Here is a 14,603-nt window from a genome sequence, read left to right as displayed (position 1 = left end):
TCTGGCAATTTTAGCGAATTTGTTGTATCTAGTAACAAATAAAAAAAAAGCCTCGCATACACGGGGATACTTATGTATGAAGAGAGTAACATGAACAGGCAACTTATGCACACGGCATAGGCATACAAATTTCAAAAGCATATAACTCACGACGCCCATGACAACATATACACCAATTCGAATAATAGAAAATAGCAGTGGTACTAGTAGAGTAGTGCTAGTAGAAGTAATAGGAGTTTGGTTATAGAAAATAGCCAACAAATGCGTTTTATATTCAATGTCTATTTATATCCATGATCATGTAGATCCAGATTTAATCATTCACACAATTATGTATAAAACGTGTTCAACAAGCTTTACAAAATATAGAAAAAGGAAAACAAAAAAGTAGTTGTATAAAAAAAGGGCAGAAAATATGAGAGCTGTTGCGCACATTTTACCGTTAACCTAAAGAGAATTTACTATGTGTATACATACACATTTATATGTATATACTAGCAATTAAAAACACTTGAAAACTAATACTAACATGCTAAACACTTCAAATCGCATACACACCCACACGCCCACGCAAACACACATCTAAACATTAAAACGAGGTTCAATGTTATTCAATGCAAAAGTTTTTTATGATTGTTCAACAAAGCAAACCGTACAACATGTATAAATATGTATGAGTACGTTAAACAACAGGTACTATTGTTTGTGGTTTTCTACTTGGTTAAGACATATTTTTTAAAAGAGAACCACGAATTTGAGAGGGAGTTATTATTTTCCCTTATCTTTCATGTGAATTACGTATAGTGTAGACAATCTTTTAAAGCTGTTGGAATCAAATAAGATTCTTGAAGATTACACTGAATATTATTGAAAGTAGATGACGTTTTATCCAAGACTTGAAGGGGCTTAAGAAAAAGTAACAGTAAAGGACATCTAGAATTTAGATTCAATTTGAAGCTGACTTTTTAACAACTAGCTTCATATGTGGGTGTCAACGACAGGGGAGAGGACGAAACAAGTGAAGAAGGTAAATAACATTTTGCATTCGTGAGAATATTAAAATTATTTACAATGTACCTTGATTTTATGTATCGAGCATTAATTCCACAAATGGCTACAATAGATGACTGGCTGTTGCGCACAAGTTTACTTAGAAGTAGTCATTAATCAGAAGTCACCTTCTGGAGTAGCAATGGCTCAGTATAATATACTCTTGAGATCAAGACAGCAAGCGAGACGAAAATTCATTTTGCGCAAAAAGTATCCGGAAATATTAAGAAAAAGTTTACAACTCAACCATAAAAATGTAATCAATCGCCTTGAAAATATGCCACACATTTCGCAGTACAACTAAATTTCGTTCTTCAGGAATTTTTCTGAGACAGATTTAAGTAAGAAGTTGATTTCTTTTAGCAGATTTTTTATTCAAATCATCCACAATCACTTTCCTGAACTTTGAATTTATATTTAGTAACAAAAATACAGTCTGATCGTACAATACAGGTAAGTACGACTCCTCAATATAATTCGTGATGTGTGGGCTCCTCTATTATCCCCATAAAGAATATATCATCCAGAATGCAATGGACGTACTTAAAAATATGATCATCTTTTCAACTCGCACATAATTTTTGAATACCAACTCTTCGATTTTTGTTATTGTTACTTTCGTTCCCAGCAGTGAAAGATCCAGCAGAATAGAGACAAATCAAATCTTACACCCTAGGGTGTTTTTAATGCTTGACACCGTTAAATTTAATTTTAACTCATTTTCAATTCGATTTCAATTCCAGTTCAATTTCTATCTAATTCCAATTCCAAATCAATTTTATCTAAATTTCAATTCAGGCTGAGTTTATTCGTCAGAAATTTTATTTGAAAATTACACATTTTACTTGTAAGAAATTTTCTTCACTTGATTCTTGAAAAAGGCTAGGAAAAAGATGTATCACGAAAAGTAAAGTTACATTACTGCCACATCCTCCAACGTGGGCTTATTATATAATCGATTTCAGTCACACATCAAATTCAATTTTCTCTTGTTTCAAATTAAACTTTTTCTTCTCTTTTTGATTTAACGCTAATTTCTTACCACCGATCATAGGAAAAAATAAAAGGACCTAAGAAATGACAACAATTTAATTAACATAATTTATAAAAAGTTTTAAAATATTTTTTTGATGTAACATAGTTATTAATCAACGTTTACGTAATAATGTAATTAAAACTACAGCAGAAACTCAAATCTATTAGTGATAATGAAAATTTATTATTTCTTATCTTTCCTAAACTTTTCCACAAACAAAGGGAAAACTGTAAAGAAGTATGTTTTCGAATCCCACATTTCATAATCTTTTCATATGTTGCTCTTGTGAAACCTGATAATGACTGTGAAACTCATGTTACATTTGTTTCTTTTTAACCTAACATAGAAAATATATTAGATTTTTCAAAATGTTTGTAATGTGTCGAAACACTGTTCGTGATAGCCATAAATTGTATAAATTCTTAAATAGAGCGAATAATAAAATCCACTCAGCCGTGTTTGTTTGTCATCTGAAATTACGATGAAGACTGTAAAAAAATTTTTCTGTAAAAAAAAGGCTACAAAGGTTTAAAACATAATCGTCAGCCGAGTTTAAATTGAACTAAATGGAGAAAATGGAACCGAAAAGTTAACAATTAATTTATCGCCGCACTCCACTAATCCCGGAAGGGCTCAGACGAGACGGAATCTCCTTCACGATGTATTCTGTGACACCGTTGTCCGTCCCGTCCTGGTTATTCTTCCCAAGCCAAAAATTTAATCTTTATATTAATTAAAAACACGTTCAATCTATTTTATGAAGCTCTTTGCCCAAAAATTTTTCCATTACGTTTTCACATCTGTTTTTCGAAGGTATTATCCATATATTTTAATAAATACATGATTACTGCACGTTATATGCATAAGCAGTGTTACTATATATCATATATAGATATGCATAATATATTTTACATATTATATTTGTTTCAGTTCCATTATGTATTTTCGAACAGTAAGAAAAATATGTACATTGTAGGCATCAAGAAATCCGATCACAGCTGAATACAAGTTTTATCTTATTTTGTTGTAGTGTAGTAAAGTGCTCTTCCAAAGAAGTATTATTTTGAACATATAAACGCACGCATGCAAGAGCCAAGCAAACCGGAAATCATTAGAGTCAAATAACACTACAATTACTTTTATAGTCAATGAATATGAATATGCAATACATTCCAGTTTATAAACCGAATATAATGGAACCTAAATAACTATTTCACACCACAGAGAGCGTTATTATTTTTTAAATTAAAATATGTGTATTTCAAACATTTTGAAGAATTTTTCTTATTATGTTTCATTTTCTTTTAGTTTTAAAAAATAATATTCTTGTTTTTAATAAGGTGAAAAAAACCCTCCATTTTCTTAGAAATTGGATAAGTGAAAAATGTCATTTTAATTTTTATTTTTTTTATTCTAAGGAAATTCAACAATGCGTAGACGTCTGTTTAACTTCCCTTTTTACTTAGCACCCTAAGAGCTGGGTATGTATTCATTTTGTCAAAATTCTTGCAATGACCAGAAGAAAGACAAAGGATCGATAAGTTTGAGATAAAGACTAAGATATCGGCTTCAAATTTAGAAAAGAAAAATTGAAAATTCTTTCAAAGAAATTGATATTGCAAATGAACTAAATGGATCTAAGGACATATCTTGAATTTTTTGCTTCTTACTCATAAGCTACGAGAGATAATTTTCACATATGTTCTACAGTAACTGTAGAAAAATATAATAAAATTCGATCTCCGCTGCACAATATTAACAAGCATCGATATTTAGAGCTATTTTTGTTTTCTTTTTTTAATAATGCATTTCTTTAATAGAATTTTGCTGCACATTCGAAGCGAAAGCTTTTCCAGTTTCTTCTGTAAATAGTGGAAAAGCAATGGCTTAGTTCTTCTTCTTCTATGGTTACTTTTAAAACGAACAGATTTTAAATTAGCACGAAATTAAGTGCCAACAAGTGCATATTCGTCTACTCCTTTAATGTCTAAAAATTGCGATTACTATAATATTTATAAATATCTAAGTAAAAGTAAAAGTCAATAACCAATAAATAAGTTTTTTCATAGTTTTCCGAAGAAAAATTTTCAGGCTTCAAAACTGATAAGTCTGAAAAATCACATAAGTGACCGTTTGCAAAAAACAGTTCGTTTACAGATTGAGTTTTAAATACGTGTCAGTGCGTAGCTTAGAAAACGTTGAAGATAGATACACGAGCTGCGTTTAGAAAAAACAGTGATTTTCAACTTTCATGGGCTACGTACATTCGATATTGGAATTTTTTTTTTTTTTTTTTTGTTATGTTGGTACATATATCCTCAACGTATGCTCACATTACCAGTCATTGGCATTTTTAGTTTATTTTTGATAGATAAAAAGGTTAGACGTGCTTTGGTGGGATTGGATTTTTTGCCATCGAAAAAAATGGATCAAAGAATTTGTATTAAATTTTCTGTAAAAAATAAAATTAACTCCTCTACCTCGTTTAAAATGGTGACTATGACTTTTGTCGACTCTACTGTGAGCAAAAAGAAAGCCTATAAATGGCACAAGCTCTTCACGGAAAGCTGAGAAGATGTTCGTGGCGACGCACGCCCTGGAGGCCACAGCACGTCAACAACCGATGACAACGCTGAACTAGTGAAGAACGTTGTAATGGAAAATCGTTGTATCACTATTAGAGGACTTGCTGTGGACGTCGGCATATCGATTGGCTCAAGTCATTCAATTTTTTCAGATGTTTTAGGCAAGACGTGATAATGCGCCAGCTCATCCGTCATTGCTTTTTCTTATTTTTTTCCCCAAAAGGGACACCGTAACTATGCCCCAGCCAGTCTGTGTTTTGCCACGACTAATGATATAAAGACTGCGTCGCTGGAAGAGCTGCAGCCCATATCCCAAAATCGCATAACAGAGGCGCCTCGGGGGTCAGAAAAAACGCTGGTGCAAGAGTATTATATCTAAGGGGATTACTTTCGAAGGGGAAGGATATTGATGAATAAATAAATATCTTCCGAGAGAAATGAAAATGAGCTTTTGTGATCAGGCTTCGTATAACATGACTACATTATCCTCTACTAAGTAAGCGCAGAATTCATTATTCGAAGAAGGAAATGAATCATTAATCCCTAATAGTTACTTATGAATATAGACAGACTTTACAAAAAAATAAACCAAAGGTTGTTCTTGTTGGTGTCGTCACCTTATTCAAAGATTTTCTTCTTTCATTATGTACGTTTTTACTAATTATTCCACTTACTGTTGATCGGACCTATTTTAATCTAATAGCTGCATTTGCAAGCATTTTCGTAGTACAGGCATGTATGAATGTATGAATGAAAAGATTATTTTACGAACTACTGCAAGAGATTGATTCACTTTCCTTATTTTTACCAATTTTATGCAAAACTACAAACAGATTTAGTTCCTCGACTTGGCACAATCTTCGAAAAGTCATCGTAATTTTAAAAGAGTGCAAGCAGGCAGCATTCGTCTGATATCGCGACGACCAAATTCGTACACATATGAAATATACAAATAAGTGCACACGAGCTTATTTAAACTAAAAGCTATTATTTCAAGATAACGGTGAAATATTTATATATTTATTCTAAGTTTTGTTATCGCTAGCGCTGCACGTTTTCATCATCTTTCGGACAAAATATGAACATTGTACCGTAGGGACGCTAACAAGGTCAATTTTTTGGATCTTCATAAAAACGGAAGCAATGGTCAAACCGACAAAAACTTATTGACTGAGGAAGATGTTAATCAGAGGAAGGGAGGTCTGGTGAATACAAATACAAATTCAGTGCTGCTAACCGTTCCCGTAAAAATTTTACAACATGAGCGTTCGCATGCTATGATGTATTTTCATACATTCCCTTTAAGGATACAAGTAATTACATAATTTTTTCTTAGTAGCGTTGCTGACTTGTGGTTGAGCTGGAGTTGCTCGCAGAGCGCTTCATCCACCTAATTGTCTTAAATGAGGCTTTACTGGCGATGTTAATTGTTGCCCTACCTACACCATGATTTTCTGCATTTGTGTCGTGGCCACTTGCCGTCATTTGCTTAAAATCACCGTACACATTTTGTACAAAACCTGTCCAGACATTTTTTTGTATAGAAATCTTCTTATTTAAACGCAGGCAATTAGTCGGGAAAAATTGGTAAACAAGTCTGGCGCATCTTCCAATTTGCAAACATATTTTTATATTTATCCGGGATTGCGATTAGAATAAATTCGTACCCTCTTGAAACATACCAAATGAACATAAGTAAAAGGTAAGAGAAAACTGTAAATGAAATTAATCCAAACCGTCAATTAAATTAAGGCAAACCACAAACGTAAATGCAAGAATAGTTTATTCCTTCACCAGAATATGTAAATTTTTAATTTTACCATAAAAGTGGAATATACAAAGAATGTAACTCTTTTAAAGAGTTTTAAAATATATAGCCTCCAATAATGTAAACAATTTTCAATCACAAATATTACCAAAAGTATGTTACGAAAAGTTTTACAATTCTATTTAAAAATATCAATTGATATCAAGGAGAAATAAAATTGCTGTAATAATAGATATTCTTTGCATATTTGTATTTATTTAAGCTTATTAAAGATTGTAAATATTGTCCTATGCTTATCTAATGGGACGTAAACATGTTTACATACACATGCGCCTATGATTATGTCATAGTGCAGACAAATTAATGCTTGATTCAAATGTTTAGACCTAAGCTAAGTCATTAGGTGAAACAGAAGCCAACATTCTCCAATACAATGAAATATGAGAATTAAATGAAATTTAAACGAGTTAAGAGATGGGAGTAGCGATAGACTTTCTTATACCTTTAAAGTAAAATAAATAATTCTCAGTAAAAACGGTGACTATTGGACTAAATGAAATAAGGAAGCTGTATTCGTTTTAAAGCGAAATGCCAATACTGTCTGCGATAGGTACAGAATACCTCGGTCGATTATGTTAAAAACGCAAGTTTTATTTCCTGTATTACAGATTTTATTCAATAAAAATCTATTGAAAACTTCCAAATTTTCCTAGAATACGAGGTTAGTACTCAATTTAACATATAGATGTCACCCTTAGTTTGAAAATCTTATAAAACGTCAGTTTGAAATTCGCAGACACTATGTTGTTCAATATGTGTTCGGGGGGCAGTGATGAAGATTCTCAACCAAGTTTTCATTTGAAAAGTTTTATTTTGACCAACCATAAATCCATTTCACTTTGGAGTTTGCTTTTTCGTCTATATGAATTACCTATTGGACGTCGGACTTTAAGTAAGTCTGTAGAAGCAATCCAGATGAACACCGCAGTAGCCGACTTAGGAGATGACTCCTGCAGAAATAAGGAAGAAGAAAACGACAGAACAATATTGGGTGACCGTCGCCTAAAAATGTGCGGGTTAAGGGATCTGCTAAGTATTCGAGAGAGTACTCTTCATTGCACAAAAATCTGGAAATGGGGAAGCTGTGATGAAGATAGTTGTCGCCTGTTCGCCATTACACTAGGAATATATCGGTGAGGTATCTCAGCAGCAAAAGCCGTGTTTTTTATGACTGAAAGAAGCAAATTCAAATAAGGCGGGCATTGCTGTAACGGATATCAAAGAATTAAATTTCTGTTCACCAGATTTAGTCCCATTTGGATTATTTGCTCTTTAAACTTACAAAAAACTTGTGTAGATTTAGTAATTTTCAGATCAGATATGAAGAACTAAACAAAGTGTAAAGGGGCAATAATCACAATTTTAACTGTGTACACATATATATATTTATTTTATTAATGGGTGGTTTTTATATCTTATTTGTAGGGTGTGGAAAAACGTAAATATAAATTGATTCCCTAGACATTTATAAGCTCTGATATAAGGATGGGATATGCATCTAATATGCGTGTGTTTGTATTAAGAAAGGTGTAAGCATAGCTGCATAGCGCATGAAAGGGAAAAATAAAATAGCGATAAATCGTCAAAACTTGCGGTAATATGTTAATAATTAATGAAAACGTTTCATTTAACAACGTCCCTCAGATTTTCATGAACGCATTATTAAGAGCACAGATATTGCCGTTTTCTTTGGTTCTTCTTTATTCAATATTTAGTTACAAATTATCAGCTGATTTATTTGATAGTCTGTGATGATTGCCTAAAACTGCAATAATCGAAATGGTTATTATCAAATAATAATATACTGTCATGGAAGTGCCATATGACGTTAGGATCCTACAAAATGCATTTAGATTGTAGCAGTTAGCGAATATTAATTCAATTTTCCATATAACATTAATTATTTCAAATGGTATAAATTACTATTGATTTGCTATCGCGATGTACTAAAGAGCACGATAGAAGATTCTGCACATATCGGAATTTAAAATGGGTATGTTTAATTAGCAAATTTTAATTGAAGTGCAAGAGTTGATTCGGAACAGTCCGGCTTCGCCTTATCCGAGACTAGTACTGTTAACATAATTTGTGGATGAAGACGAACCATCGTACAAATTATAGTATTCATTAAAGTTTGAGCAGATAACTCTGAAAAGGTGAAACAGTTCATAACTGGTTCAACAATGCGATAGCTTGAGAAAAGCGAAATGCTTTTTAGGTCGAGAAGGAGAAATCATTTCATCTGCCAGGAGTCTCCTCATAAAGAACTTACCTGATCAAAGTCTTTAAAGAGGTTTTAAGCGACTTTCATAAGGAAGTAGTGTTCGCTGGAAATCCTAACCCAACCTACTAAATGCAAGCCTTAAAAAGAACTTCCGAACAGATTCAATAAGCTCAACGTAAAGAAAACGAAATCAATATGTACGCACGTATACTTTGGAATTCTTAATAGTCAATTTTTACATTCGAATTTTTAAAGGAAATAACTAATTATATGAGCATGAAAAGAAAATGAGAACATTTTTAGAAAAGTTGATGTAGTCAAATTCCTAAATAGTAGTTTACGTAATAATAACGTTTATGATAAATCAATTTTTGTATAACTTTGAAAAATATATTTTGAAATAAGCAAAGAAAAGAGAAATTTCCTCCACCTCTCTCTTTTTATTCAATAAGGAAAGTCATCAATTTAGAAATGCACTCAAAATGTTCTTTCGCATTTGTACTTTATAACTTGAGCGTATTGGTCTTAATTACCTGCCAAACTTTTGCAGGCAGGTACGATAATATTATCGTATACTTGCAATAATAGCAAAAAGGAGGAGTTTTTTAATTAAACAATAAAAACTTTTTTTAATTATTTATTTCTCTATTTAATTATAAACTGATTTTATCATTCACTTTATGCGCTGAACCGAAACGACTTTAATAATTTAGCTTGTTGATACGATATATATTTTAACATAGACGCAGGTTCTATTTTGTACGTACATAATGTTTAGAACATAACAAAAAATGCCGCTAAACAAGAACCCGTGTTATCTCTGTTATATATGCCGTAATCAGAGAAGGGGTCTACCTCTAGATAGAAAAGCCTTGGAATCTTCAATACCAGCAACTGCAACATTTACTTAAAAGAATTTTGTAAATTGAATATTGTGACCGTTTCGACTTAAATCCCGTTACACTGTTTGTCACTGATTATTTTAACAACTTTGAGAGGCTCTTAGTATTTGATTAACCTTGAGTGAGAACGCATTTGTGCACGACCTGACCTTCTACCACATTTCCGTTGCCTCTTTTGTTCCTGCATCATCTTCTCTAGGTGTTTTATATTCTCACTCGTAACAGTATTAACCACCGCTTGGGAACCTTTGCCAATGATCTGAAAAGGATACGAAACTTTTAAATGCATGTTTAAGTTCAATAAGTTTTCACCCAATAGCGCCAAATATAAACCAAGCCCTTCTATATATTATCCGGTAAAGAATGGAGAAAATCTTCAAGCGTGTCAAAACCCACCCGATGAAATGGCATGCCTTCTCCTTCTGTTTCTTTGTAATCACGACTCAGCTGTTGAACGGCAATGCCCTCCGGATAGGAAAGTAGGTGGCCTTAAAGCAGTGGCCTTAAAGCAGTTTCTCCCTCTAACTTCGTTAGCAAGTAAGCAAGTAAGTGTTGGAGGTAAATTTTTATTTATAAAGGTTTCTTTTAGGTTAAAAATTTGATTATCATCGATCGACATGATAAACAAGAAAGAGAATTTCAGACATATTTCAAAAGCCAAAGGAAAGAAAGAAACTACTTTGGATTATAAGAAATTATGATCGACAATAATTCACCTTTGACGGTATGAGATATTTGCTCAATATGTTTAAATGATTAGCAATCGTTTTCAAGTTTCAATTATTCCAAAGATGCTCGAAGAACAACGCATAGGTTTTCCTAATATCTGAAAACAGCTTCCATTAATTTAAATCTTTACAAAAACTCTTCCCCGTCTGCCCTTCAGCCAAAGGCGTTTCCGATTCTATGCGGGAGTACGAAGCATTTGATCAAAGGCTCCAATTAATTTGTAGACGTTTCACATTATCTCTTTTATAATAAGATATGAAATAATGAAAATGAAAAAAAAGTAAGCTAACTGATAATAATGTTCTATATATATATATAGGTATTTACAACTTTTTAAAGCGAAATTCAGTCAAAAACACTTTCACACCATTTGCGTCTGAAGTCGTTAAAACTATAAAAATGGATGAGTGAGAACAGAATCCAGGTCGAAAATTTCAGACGCTTTCTCCTGATGAAGATTTAAAAGTTTAGAAAAATCGTTATAAACTCCAGAGTTATTTTATACGCCCTAGTGTTATTATATTATTGATGGGTCTACCACGAACGCACTCTTACAAATTGCACACGAGGAAACTTGAAAATCAGTTTAACTTTGCGGAAAGTATTCATCTAATCCTCATTTAATAATTTAATACATATATTTGATTAATTTCTTGAGATCACCATCATGTTAATAATTTCGCCCTCTGTCTGCTTGTTTTAATCAATAAATCCGAAAACGTTCTTCAAATTACATTTTTTTACCCTTTTAAGTAATTTAATATTTTTTCTTGGGAAAACAGCTGATTATGATATTGCGCAACCAAATGGCTGTATTTACAGATTGAAAATAAACTTAGGCGAACACAAAAATGTGTTTTTTTTCCTACATAAAAGCATATTGTTCTTGTTGGAAATAAATATAAATATATTTAAGAGCAATGGAAAATCCTGAGAACCCGTATGAGATGATAAGATTTGCACATAAAAATAATAATTTTTGCGTTAAATGAATTAACTAAACCTATAAAATTGTTGTATTGAAGGCATGATTTGTGAAAACGAATTACGGTAGCGAACGAACACAATTTAAATTGAAAAAACTACAAGCCAAAATTTAATAAATACTTTTAATCATGTTACCGCACAACAATAAGCCACAATACTTCATTTAATTTGAACTCAGTCCGGGTGTTTTATGTTTGTTTAGTTACATTTAATTATTATTATTTTCAAAGTCAGAGTGTGAGGAGACAAAAAGATGTATTATATGTATGTACAGTTCTGTGCCCTGTGAAGCAACTAAATAATTTTTTTTTATTTTCTATGCTTTTAAGACCGCCAGATATAGTTCAGGCAATAAGGCTTATAACGTTCATCGATCTCAAGCACATGGCAGACGATGTTTGCTACCCTTAATTTCCTTTTTTTTAAGGTAACATTAGGAAATAGTTATGGATTAAAGACCATTCATTGTTAGGTGAACAAAATAAGCAAGAGATGAGATGACTCTTACTATCAACACCTTCTATATGGATCGAAATCAACGCATCTTTTGCCAACACCCCGACTCAACATGTCCTTGTTATTCTGATATTTTTCATATAATTAAACGAATCGTTTCAATTTCACGGATAGAAATTGAGTTATTTGAAAAGTAAATCTAATGTTCGTTGGCCTAGAGGATCCCAGCTTTACCCTTCGGCAGAGCCCTTCAATGGTAAACATAACTACAACATTTTACAACATTGAGAGCTACAAAAAAAATAAAAATTTTAGTTTCCAATTCAGTCCCTTCAGTGTTCACTCAAACATAGATCATTTTTCTATATGGGCTTATTAAGCTTCCGCTTCTTATGTACAAAAGAAAAGACAGTTCTATTTGTCGGCCTTGCCGCATCCCTACATGTTAAAATTTTTAGCCACAAAAGCAAACTAAAAATTTCTATTTCAATTTTCTTTTTTTATACCCACCACTGTAAAGTGGGCATATATTCATTTTGCTTTTTTTTCATAATGTATGAAAAACCTAAAAGGAAGATTCAAAGACTTTATATTCTTGACTAGCGTGAAATTCTGAGTTGACTGAGCGATGTCTGTTCGTCTGTGCGGTGTTTGTTGTTAGCACTCTCATGGTTGCAAAATGAAGATGGTTGGTATTGACAATGAGCCAAATCAGCAGTGGAGCATAAATTGAACGTAACAACATTTTTTTAACAATAATTTGTGGGTTTTGCTCGCTACTCAGAAATTAGAAAAATTAAAAATCTGAAATTTTCCACATTTACTTTACGAAATACTCTTTATGTGCAAAAATGGATTAAATGAACCATGCCACTTTTTCTAACTTTTATGTTTATTTATCATAACGTAAGCGAGACAAAATGTTTAAAACTATTTGCTACATTCCCCGAATGACGATCTATTATCTGCCTAAAAATGGGTTAATTCTAAAATTCGGTAGACACCGAAATTACTTCTTTCTTAATAATAACTCCGAAATTGGTATCAAATAGAAGGACTTGAAGAGTAGAATTCGAAAAGCATAGTGGCGGGTACGTGAAATTCGGCCCGGAAAATCTCGAAGAAATTGCGTTTGAGAAATGTGCAATTAAAGCTTGATTTGAAAAAACTTCTGTTTTGCCACTAATGTGATAGCTGCGCCATATAATTGTCGTGCCGAGATTGTGCTTAAAAATCGCTTCCCCTTTAAATGCTTTTTACAGTTTCCAGGCTGTTCAGTCCGTGCGAAATGTTTGTAATCACAATGTACAATCAAGTCAGAAATTTGATACAAGCAAATATAAAGTGCCAAAATGATTCCAATTGTTTTTTTTTTTTTAGATAGGAAAGTGATCTTAGATGTGAATTCAAAATACTTTCAAATGATTTTAACAAAGCATTGCAAAACAACTTTACATTGGAAATTTCATTTTGTTATATAAAAGGCGTTACAAATAGTTTGCAATCTTGAATTTTCCAAATTTCAGAAAAATAAAAGTTTTTCGTAGGTTTTTCTCCTTCCCTGAAAATATTTTTCCGCATTGCGGCATTTTTTTTCTTCTTATGTATACAGACTTGATATCAAGAAAAACAAAAAAAATTTAACAGAAACGAAGTTGGAAGCAAAAATTTATAAAAATCAGAAAGTCAAAATTTACTCGAAGAAATAGCAAAAGAGCGAAAGGCATAAAAAAGAAAAAAAACAGCGAATAAAATATAAGTAAAAAACCTATGATTGGAAAGTACTCGTAGCTAAGAAACGTTGGACACTGTGGCAACAACAGTGACAACAGCAGCAGTAGCAGGCTGTTGATGACATGTAATTCGGTCAAGGACTCTAGAGACACTTTTATTTGCACATTGCACACCAGCAACACCACCAGTCAGCCAACCGAACTTAAGCACATAGCTATGTGAGTCTCATTTAAACTAGTGGCCACACATTAATTTATTTATTTTAGACTAGTTAAAAAGAATAGAAGAAAAGATATTAAAACATTTCTTCTTAATTTAAAATTGTAAAGCAACAATATTACAAAAACAACAATAGACAGAGTGGTAGTAGTGGCTTTGTAATGTTTAGTTTTATATTTACCTTGGTCGTTGACAAAAAAAGAAAATAAAAAACAGTTTTAATTTGTCTAAATAATAACATCGGTAGCTGTAGAAACAACAAAAGAATGTTACATAAATTATTCGTGCTCTTGTTTCTACTTTTTTTTTTACATTTTACTTCGAAAGTGAAAAACATGCATTGTTCCTATTATTCTTGGCAAGCCGGCTATGAAAAAACTACTGCATAACATACTTTTAGGTGTTGTGAAAATACCAAGACCGTTTGTGTAAAAACGGAAACTAACAAAACGGTACACAGCCAGGATTTATTGCATAACCCACAAATCCTTCTGACAAGAGAATTACCTTAATTTTTTCCGTAGTAAAGAAACATTAACTAAGATTAAATGTGAAAAACAAGATAAAGCATAAAAACAAAAAAAAAAATTAAATATAGCTTTTAGTAGCGAGAAAAGTTATATATTTGAGCCATAGATTTTTAATTGGATAAAAAAGCATTTAGACTGAGCTTAAGACAGTGGAGCTAATTATAACAAGTAAGAACATTATAGTCGGGCAAGGCCGACCCTTCAATACCCTTCACCATTTTGTCTAACACAATTCTTATTTTTATTACAGAACACAAAAATTATATTATTTATATGTCTATATAAAGACATCCATTAATCCTTACATAGGGCAGCATCTAAAA

General features: G+C 32.2%; 2 protein-coding genes across 6 annotated transcripts in view; one reads left to right on the top strand and one right to left on the bottom strand.

Annotated features, from left to right (window-relative positions):
* Nucleotides 1-2,253, top strand: part of LOC119640192 (WD repeat and FYVE domain-containing protein 2-like) — a 42,151-nt gene extending 39,898 nt beyond the window's left edge. Inside the window, exon 3 of the mRNA XM_038038032.1 lies at nt 2,192-2,253. Within this exon, the coding sequence (XP_037893960.1) occupies nt 2,192-2,253 (62 nt within the window). The remainder of the gene's footprint in view (nt 1-2,191) is intronic.
* Nucleotides 1-14,603, bottom strand: part of LOC119640269 (beta-1,4-glucuronyltransferase 1) — an 87,725-nt gene that overhangs the window by 53,173 nt on the left and 19,949 nt on the right. The window lies entirely within an intron of this gene.

Source organism: Glossina fuscipes, unplaced genomic scaffold (assembly GCF_014805625.2).
Source record: "Glossina fuscipes isolate IAEA_lab_2018 unplaced genomic scaffold, Yale_Gfus_2 116, whole genome shotgun sequence".
NCBI classification, from domain to species: domain Eukaryota; kingdom Metazoa; phylum Arthropoda; class Insecta; order Diptera; family Glossinidae; genus Glossina; species Glossina fuscipes.
Note: the sequence above shows the minus strand (reverse complement) of the source record. Positions and strands in the feature narration are given on the sequence as shown.